This window comes from Eriocheir sinensis, chromosome 61 (genome assembly GCF_024679095.1).
Source record: "Eriocheir sinensis breed Jianghai 21 chromosome 61, ASM2467909v1, whole genome shotgun sequence".
NCBI classification, from domain to species: domain Eukaryota; kingdom Metazoa; phylum Arthropoda; class Malacostraca; order Decapoda; family Varunidae; genus Eriocheir; species Eriocheir sinensis.
Window position 1 is genome coordinate 2,812,441 of NC_066569.1, and position 9,612 is coordinate 2,822,052.

General features: G+C 42.7%; 1 protein-coding gene and 1 long non-coding RNA gene across 6 annotated transcripts in view; one reads left to right on the forward strand and one right to left on the reverse strand.

Annotated features, from left to right (window-relative positions):
* The first annotated feature begins 2,880 nt into the window (after positions 1-2,880).
* Positions 2,881-9,612, forward strand: part of LOC126986123 (neuronal acetylcholine receptor subunit alpha-7-like) — a 17,513-nt gene continuing 10,781 nt past the window's right edge. For all 5 annotated transcript variants that reach the window (XR_007739296.1, XR_007739298.1, XR_007739297.1 and 2 more), the window contains exons 1-4: positions 2,881-3,398; positions 5,132-5,322; positions 6,617-6,661; positions 9,213-9,322. Coding sequence is in view for 2 of the 5 variants with exons in the window: in XM_050841905.1 (XP_050697862.1) it covers positions 3,296-3,398; positions 5,132-5,322; positions 6,617-6,661; positions 9,213-9,322 (449 nt within the window). In the remaining 3 variants the exon portion in view is untranslated. The remainder of the gene's footprint in view (positions 3,399-5,131; positions 5,323-6,616; positions 6,662-9,212; positions 9,323-9,612) is intronic.
* Positions 5,333-6,610, reverse strand: LOC126986125 (uncharacterized). The gene is made up of 3 exons (XR_007739299.1): positions 6,241-6,610; positions 5,724-6,035; positions 5,333-5,515 (listed from the first exon to the last, which is right to left on the reverse strand). It is a non-coding gene; the product is annotated as an uncharacterized LOC126986125 (long non-coding RNA).

The following is a 9,612-nucleotide window of genomic DNA, read 5'->3' on the forward strand; positions in this document are numbered from 1 at the left end:
CCTTCTCTCTTCCTCCATCTCTATCTCTATCCTTTCTTCTCCTTCATTCATTCTTTGTTTCCCTCCATTCTATCTATCTCTATCCTTTCCTCTCCTTCCTTCTTTGTTTCCCCCCTCTCTTCCTCCATCTCTATCTCTATCCTTTCTTCTCCTTCCTTCTTTTTTTCTTCCATTCTATCTATCTTTATCCTTTCCTCTCCTTCCTTCTTTGTTTCCCTCCTCTCTTCCTCCATCTCTATCTCTATCCTTTCTTCTCCTTCCTTCTTTGTTTCCTTCCATTCTATCTATCTCTATCCTTTCATTTCCTCTCCATTCATTACCTTCCTTCTTTAATTCTTCCTCAAATCTATCTACCTATATCTTTCTCTATTCTCTAATTCAAAACTCACACATAATACAACCTATATACAACCAAATATACACAAACTATTCATATACTTAAACAATACGTATATATTAATAGTTAGGGGGTCGTATAAAATTACTTGAGTCTACGTTTGAACCGATTTACTAAGGGAAACTTAAGTAATTATGTCCACGTTAAGAAAAATGACTATTCCTCTTCACTATAATATTAACCATCTCCATAAGACCTCCACGTGTCACGAAACACGATAAATCAATCCAGACAAGAAGAGGGTTGATCTGCTGATAAAAGGAAAAGAGAATTAACTCCAAATATGCGGTTTTGATGATTAATTGATAGTTTATTGTTGCAAGTTAACAACAAAGGAGAATGGAGGAGTATGCCATCCCAACCCCCAGGCAGTACAGATTGTGATTATAAGGATACATGTGGAAATAGCACCAGGAAACTAAGAAGATACAATGGTAGGGGACAAGGGCTAAAAAAAGAAAGGCCTTGATCAAAGAAAAAGGGAAAGTGAGGAGGATGGAAGGATGCAAAGGAAAGGAGAAGAGGTCGAAGGGAAGAAAGTCTCCCTTCCTCCATTCGTCTCATATACTCCTGTGCTGTCTGTCCATCTTTCACCTCCTGTATCCTCTTCTGCCATAGTTACTGCCCTCAACCTCCTCTCCCACCTACCCATTCTCCTCCTCCACGATTAGTTTTCGTAAATTTGGTACCTATATATATGGACTCACCCAGGAAGAGTCAAATCTTATTCAGAAGGTGGATAATCACGCCTAATTTTATCATCATATCGGGATCTGAATAGGAAGTTCGCAGAATTGTCAGCGTGCGGGCGTGGTGAGCTCCATCGAGGACCTTTAGCGTGCAGTTCCAGCCCCAACAAAATTTAACACACTCAATGGGTCGTATTTTAAGACATTTTGTCCCCCAAGTACACATATTTGATAAGGCTTTCGTATGCGTTTAGGGCATTTCCAGGGGTAGTTTAATGGCACTGGTGGTAGGTTGACCCTTCTTCTGTACCATGAACCTAAAGAAACACTCAATAGAATCCGATTGATCGATCCCTCTTTGACCTCTAGAAATAGTTGATGTCAGAAGCAAAAGTGTCTTAAAATACCAACCACTGATTTTTCAACCCTCGCCGAGTGTGTGAAGGTTAGCCACGTGCTGCCCGGATATTGCCAACCCTGCCTTCAGAGAGAGAGAGAGAGAGAGAGAGAGAGAGAAAGGTTGTGTGTGTACGTGTGTGTGTGTGTGTTTCTCCTCCTTTCTCTCTTTCCTTCCTTCATTTTCCCTTCCTTACTCTTTTTCTCTCCATGTTTCCTTCTCTCTCCCCTCTTTCACTCTCTCACTCACACACCCTCTCTCTTTCTCTCTCCATCTGTTACCCTTCCTTCCTTTCTTCCTCCATTTTATCCCTCTCTCTCTCTTACCTGGTGCAGGCGAGTTACGCATCACGGCAGACACCATAAAAAAATTCGCCCGCTCCACTACCGAGTTGGGGCCGTCCAAGAGCCCCTCAAGACAGACCATCGGCGCTACAGACAACACCGCAAAAAATAATAATAATAAATAAAAACAGCAGACAGAATTAATGCATTGCGACCATGTTTGAGTGTCAGAAAGCATCAACTATACCTGAGGGCCACCATATAATTTGATGATGATAGGTATACAAAGAATTACAAAGCAGAACGCATTATATATCCACGCAAAAAAAACTTATATATTCTACCACATATATTGATAGTAACAGATAGATAGATAGGTACATTAAAGAAACATTGTGCCATATAACTTGATGATAATAGGACAGGTAAATGTTCTACTCTATAATTTTGCCATTTACTACCAACATTTTTTTTTAGAATATAATAATAATAATAATAATAATAATAATAATAATAATAATAATAATAATAATAATAATAATGATACATTTTTCCTTTCTTCTCTTCGCCTTTATTAATCTCTCTCTCTCTCTCTCTCTCTCTCTCTCTCTCTCTCTCTCTCTCTCTCTCTCTGTGGAAAAGGAATTATAATGAGAGAGAGAGAGAGAGAGAGAGAGAGAGAGAGAGAGAGAGAGAGAGAGAGAGAGATTCATACTCATGCGCACTGATAAGATAAAGATACCTGATATAAACATGTTATCTTTAAACGTATATAAGATTATGGCACGAGAGAGAGAGAGAGAGAGAGAGAGAGAGAGAGAGAGGGGGTTGAGTAAATATATATATGCTACTGTTAACAATTTCAATCTCTCTCTCTCTCTCTCTCTCTCTCTCTCTCTCTCTCTCAACCTTATCAAACCTATCAATAGAGTCGATGGTTGTATCTCTCAACTTCCATAATCAAACTCCTCCTCTTCCTCCTCCTCTTTCTGTTATCTCTTCCCCTCCTCCTCCTCCTCCACTTCCCCCTCTTCCTCCTCCTCCTCCTCCCTAACCTTCTCTATCAGTAAACTTAACCTTTCTCTCTCTCTCTCGCTCTCTCTCCTCAGTATTGCGAGGGAGAGTGAGTAAGAGTGAGAGGGGGAGAGAGAGAGAGAGAGAGAGCTCCTTACCTATTGAAACTCCTAACATCTGTGTGTGTGTGAGAGAGAGAGAGAGAGAGAGAGAGAGAGAGAGAGAGAGAGAGAGAGAGAGAGAGAGACGTATATATTGTAATTGCTATATAACATCTGTGAGTGAATCTAATCTTTGTAATAATCGATATATAGCCTACAAGTGATCGGTCAGTCAGTCAGTCAGTCAGGCTCGTGTGTCAGTACTAACTTATATACTAGAAATTGAAAAGGAAGGAAGGAAGGAAGGAAGGAAAGGAAGGAAGGAAGTGGAGTGTGACTGTGTGTGTACGTGTGTGTGTGTGTGTGTGTACGTGTGTGTGTGTGTGTGTGTGCATCACCACCAAGCACTCAAGATGCACTCGTCAGCTCAAACGTCAGTGGTGATGAAACTGGTGATGAAGACGGTGGTGATGATGATGGTGGTGGTGGTGGTGGTGCCGGTGGTGGTGGTTCAAGGTGAGTGGTGATGTTAATTTGGTGTTGAAATTACGTTTTTCTTTTTTCTTCTTATTATGAGTGTGTTATTTGCTTCCTCTTCCTCCTCCTCCTCCTCCTCCTCCTCTTCTTCTTCATCCTCGATCTCTTCCGTCGTATTTCTTCTCTCTTCCGTCTCTTCTTATTTCCTTGTTTTGTGTGGTTTTCTTTCTCAATTTCTTCCTTTTAATTTCTCTTCTTTTTTATCAATATTCTTCCTCTTCTTCTTCTTCTTCTTCTTCCTCCTCTCTACTCCTCTTTTTTTTCCGTTTTTCTGTACGTCTTTCTCTTCTTCCTCCTTCCTTTCCATTTCTCTTCTTTTTATTTATATTATTCCTCCTCCTTATTTCCTTCTTCTCCTCCTCTCTTTCATAATCATTCTCTTCTCTTCTTATTTTAGTTTTAGTTTTCTTTTATTCCTCCTCTTCTTCTTCTTCCTCTTCCTCCTCCTCCTCCTTCTTTCGTTACGTCTTCATTAATTTTCATTTCTTCCTTTCTTTATTTTCCCTTTTCTTATCTCTTCTTTTTATGAGTATTATTCCTCTTTCTTTTGCTCCTCCTCTTCTACTTTCTTCCTTCTTTTCTCTCTTCATTTTTCTTATATGTTTCCCTTTCTGATTCTCCTTTCTTCTTTTCTTCTCCCTTTTAATGTATCTATTTATTTCTCCTCTTCTTCCTCCTTCTCCTCTCTTTCTCGGTTTCCTTCTCATTCGTTCATCTTTCCTCCTCCTCTTAATTTCTCCTTCTCCTCCTCCTCCTTCAAGGCCAGTGAATTACCTAGCTGCCTTACCTGATTACGATGTCATTAGCGGTTCAAGGCAAAAAGGTAACCACGTGAGCTAATCTACTTGGAATTTTCCTCTCTCTCTCTCTCTCTCTCTCTCTCTCTCTCTCTCTCTCTCTCTCTCTCTCTCTCTCTCTCTCTCTCTCTCTCTCTCTCTCTCTCTCTCTCTCTCTCTCTCTCTCTCTCTCTCTCTCTCTCTCTCTCTCCTCTATATATATATATATATATATATATATACAGAGGTGGGCAAGTGCGGTAGTGCGGTAGTACCGCATCACAAAAAAAGTACCGCACTACGTACCGCAAAATTTCTGAAAATACCGCATTACCGCGGACCGCACTAAAATATCCTACGGTACTTTTTTGCGGTACTTTGAAAACCATCGAAGACATTTGCAGCGCGGCATGCTCACAGAAATGTTTCTTTTTTTTTTCTCTTTTTTTTACAGTGAATCAGACTCAATCAGTCAATCGGTATCAGTCATCTGATTCAGTGATTCAATCATATACTGACTTTTCAGTTACTGTTCAAAATTAAATACTAAATAGACAGACTAAACTACTACGCTGCGAGTCTTCCTAACCCGCGCGGTGCCGGCCATTTCAACCCCGGACCCGTCCGTGGTGCCGGACGTTTTTCATTGTACTATTTTAGGCATGTTTCCTTTGCTTGGATAGCCAGGATAGGCACTGGAGTATTTTGTTTTATTTTGACTACCGCTACCGCAATACCGCACACCGCGTACCGCACTGGGAAAGAAAAAAATGGGGCCGCACTACCGCAACCGCACTACCGATTTTTCAATACTGCGCCCACCTCTGTGTATATATATATATATATATATATATATATATATATATATATATATATATATATATATATATATATATATATATATATAACAAACTTGAAGTGCATCCGTCCCTGCAGGACTTGATGACAGCAGCTTCAACTTGGACATCAGCTCCAAGGCCGCTGATAACTCCCCCGCGATGGACAACTGGATCAAGCGACTCTACGACAACAAGATGCAAGATTATAACAAGAACGCTCGCCCCGTCAAGGACCCCAGCAAGCCCACCACTGTCACCCTGGGCCTGTCACTAAAGAATATACACTTGGTAAGGAAAGGAAGGGAGTGGGTTGTTTTGTACATGTTTTTATTTATATGTGTTTACGTATATGGGCTGTATTATCAAATATTTTGTCGGCAAAGTTCACGCATTTGACAAGGCTTTCCTAGGAGTTTTGGACATTTCCAGAAGTAGTTTTATGACCCTGGTGGTGGTCTGACCCTTCTTCTGTACCATGAACCTAAGAAAGACATATTTGACAAGGTTTTCGTAGAAGTTTTGGGCATTTCCAAGGGTAGTTTCCTGACCCTGGTGGTAGTTTGACCGTTCTTCTGTACCATGAACCTAAGAAACACATATTTGACAAGGCTTTCGTAGGAGTTTTGGACATTTCCAGGGGTAGTTTTATGACCCTGGTGGTGGTCTGACCCTTCTTCTGTACCATGAACCTAAGAAACACATATTTGACAAGGCTTTTGTAGGAGTTTAGGGCATTTCCAGTGGTAGTTTCATGACCCTGGTGGTAGTTTGACCCTACTCCTGTACCATGAACCTAAGAAACACATATTTGACAAGGCTTTCGTAGGAGTTTTGGACATTTCCAGGGGTAGTTTCCTGACAATGGTGGTAGTTTGACCCTTCTTCTGTACCATGAACCTAAGAAACACATATTTAACAAGGCTTTCGTAGGAGTTTTGAGCATTTCCAGAAGTAGTTTTATGGCCCTGGTGGTAGTCTAACCCTTCTTCTGTATCATGAACCTAAAAAACGCATATTTGACAAGGCTTTCATAGGAGTTTTGAGCATTTCCAGAAGTAGTTTTTTTACCCTGGTGGTAGTCTGACCCTTCTGTATCATGAACCTAAGAAACACATATTTGACAAGGCTTTCATAGGAGTTTTGAGCATTTCCAGAAGTAGTTTTATGGCCCTGGTGGTAGTTTGACCGTTCTTCTGTACCATGAACCTAAGAAACGCATATTTGACAAGGCTTTCATAGGAGTTTTGAGCATTTCCAGAAGTAGTTTTTTGACCCTGGTGGTAGTCTAACCCTTCTTCTGTATCATGAACCTAAGAAATGCATATTTGACAAGGCTTTCGTAGGAGTTTTGGGCATTTCCAGGGGTAGTTTCATGACACTGGTGGTAGTCTAACCCTTCTTCTGTACCATGAACCAATCTAACACTCATTAGAACCCATTTGATTCCTTCTTTGACCTTAGAAAACACAAACAATAATCAATAAATAAATAATGAAAAACAGGGACGGATGCTGACATTTTTTTCCCCTCCTCGTACGATCAAGACGTCAAATTGTTCTCATTTCGTATCATATCATTTCAGGACGACCAGAAGCAGGAGTTCTCGGTCAACGCCTGGACGATCATGGTCAGTTTACGCAAATTCCTGCTCATGAATATTATGCTTTGCAGTTTCATGGAATACTATTTTAATCTATTTTCGTATCTTGTTAACGTTTGACTTACCTAATCTTCCATTCCCCTCCTTTTCCATTGATTTATTCCCTTCTTCCTCTCCTCTCCTCCTTCTTCTTTCCTTTCCCTGTTCATTCTTCATTCCTTTTTTTTATTCATTATTCTTTCTGTCATTCCCTTCCAATCCTTCCTTCCTTCCCTGTCATTCATTTCCAATCCTTCCCTGTCATTCATTTCCAATCCTTCCCTGTCATTCATTTCCAATCCTTCCCTGTCATTCCCTTCCAATCCTTCCCTTCCAATCCTTCCTTCCTTCCCTGTCATTCATTTCCAATCCTTCCCTGTCATTCATTTCCAATCCTTCCCTGTCATTCCCTTCCAATCCTTCCTTCCTTCCCTGTCATTCCCTTCCAATCCTTCCCTGTCATTCCCTTCCAATCCTTCCTTCCTTCCCTTCCAATCCTTCCCTGTCATTCCCTTCCAATCCTTCCTTCCTTCCCTGTCATTCCCTTCCAATCCTTCCCTGTCATTCCCTTCCAATCCTTCTCTGTCATTCCCTTCCAATCCTTCCTTCCTCCCCTGTCATTCCCTTCCAATCCTTCCTTCCTTCGATCCCTGTCATTCATTTCCAATCCTTCACTGTCATTCCCTTCCAATCCTTCCTTCCTCCCCTGTCATTTCCTTTCAATCCTTCCTTCCTCCCCTGTCATTCCCTTCCAATCCTTCCTTCCTTCCCTGTCATTCCCTTCCAATCCTTCCCTGTCATTCCCTTCCAATCCTTCCTTCCTTCCTCCCTGTCATTCCCTTCCAATCCTTCCTTCCTCCCTGTCATTCCCTTCCAATCATTCCTTCCTCCCTGTCATTCCCTTCCAATCCTTCCTTCCTTCCCTGTCATTCCCTTCCAATCCTTCCTTCCTCCCTGTCATTCCCTTCCAATCCTTCCTTCCTTCCTGTCATTCCCTTCCAATCCTTCCTTCCTCCCTGTCATTCCCTTCCAATCCGGCCGTCGTTCCCTGTCATTCCCTTCAATCCTTCCTTCCTTCCTGTCATTCCCTTCAATCCTTCCTTCCTCCCTGTCATTCATTTCCATTCCTTCCTTCCTCCCTGTCATTCCCTTCCAATCCGGCCTTCCTTCCCTGTCATTCCCTTCCAATCCTTCCTTCCTTCCCTGTCATTCCCTTCCAATCCTTCCTTCCTTCCCTGTCATTCCCTTCCAATCCTTCCTTCCTCCCTGTCATTCATTTCCATTCCTTCCTTCCTCTTCCTTCCTCCCTGTCATTCCTTCCAATCCTTCCTTCCTTCCCTGTCATTCCCTTCCAATCCTTCCTTCCTCCCTGTCATTCCCTTCCAATCCTTCCTTCCTCCCCTGTCATTCATTTCCAATCCTTCCCTGTCATTCCCTTCCAATCCTTCCTTCCTTCTCTGTCATTCCCTTCCAATCCTTCCTTCCTCCCAGTCATTCCTTCCAATCCTTCCTTCCTCCTTCCTTCATTCCATTCCAATCCTTCCTTCCTTCCTCCCTGTCATTCCCTTCCAATCCTTCCTTCCTTCCCTGTCATTCCCTTCCAATCCTTCCTTCCTCCCTGTCATTCCCTTCCAATCCTTCCTTCCTTCCCTGTCATTCCCTTCCAATCCTTCCTTCCTCCCTGTCATTCCCTTCCAATCCTTCCTTCCTTCCTCCCTGTCATTCCCTTCCAATCCTTCCTTCCTCCCTGTCATTCCCTTCCAATCCTTCCTTCCTCCCTGTCATTCCCTTCCAATCCTTCCTTCCTCCCTGTCATTCCCTTCCAATCCTTCCTTCCTCCCTGTCATTCCCTTCCAATCCTTCCTTCCTCCCTGTCATTCCCTTCCAATCCTTCCTTCCTTCCCTGTCATTCCCTTCCAATCCTTCCTTCCTCCCTGTCATTCCCTTCCAATCCTTCCTTCCTCCCTGTCATTCCCTTCCAATCCTTCCTTCCTTCCCTGTCATTCCCTTCCAATCCTTCCTTCCTCCCTGTCATTCCCTTCCAATCCTTCCTTCCTCTGTCATTCCCTTCCAATCCTTCCTTCCTTCCCTGTCATTCCCTTCCAATCCTTCCTTCCTCCCTGTCATTCCCTTCCAATCCTTCCTTCCTCCCTGTCATTCCCTTCCAATCCTTCTTTCCTTCCTTCCCTGTCATTCCCTTCCAATCCTTCCTTCCTCCCTGTCATTCCCTTCCAATCCTTCCTTCCTTCCTTCCCTCATTCTCCTCTCTCCCTTCCATTCTCATTCCCTTCTTTCTTCCATTCCCCTATTTATTACCTCCTCCTCCTCCTCCTCCTCCTCTCTCCCTTCCTCTTCTCTGTTCAATCTTCCTTAATTTTCATTCTTTTTCCTTTCCTTCCTTCCTTTATTCTCTCCCTTTCTTTCCCTCCTCAAAAATACACACATCCATTTGCTCGTCTTAAATTCCTCTCCACTCCTTCCTTCATTCCTTCCTCCTCCTCCTCCTCTTCCTCCTCCTCCTTCTTCCTCGACATAACAGACGTGGAAGGATGAATTTCTGGAGTGGGCGCCGAAGAACTACATGAACATCGACCGTCTGCACTTCGACGACGATGATATATGGATTCCCGACATCAAGATATATAACAGGTAAGATTACATACGACAACCCACAAACTCCATCGTTACGTAGAGCTCGGCATGTCTTGGTTGCTTTCGGTGGGTTTGGTACGGCAGTTTGAGATATATAACATGTAAGGTTTCGTACGACAACCCACAAACTCCATCGTTACGTAGAGCTCGGCATGTCTTGGTTGCTTTCGGTGGGTTTGGTACAGCAGTTCGAGATATATAACAGGTAAGATTACGTACGACAACCCACAAACTCCATCATTACATATAGCGCGGCATGTCTTGGTTGCTTTCAGTGGGTTTGGTTA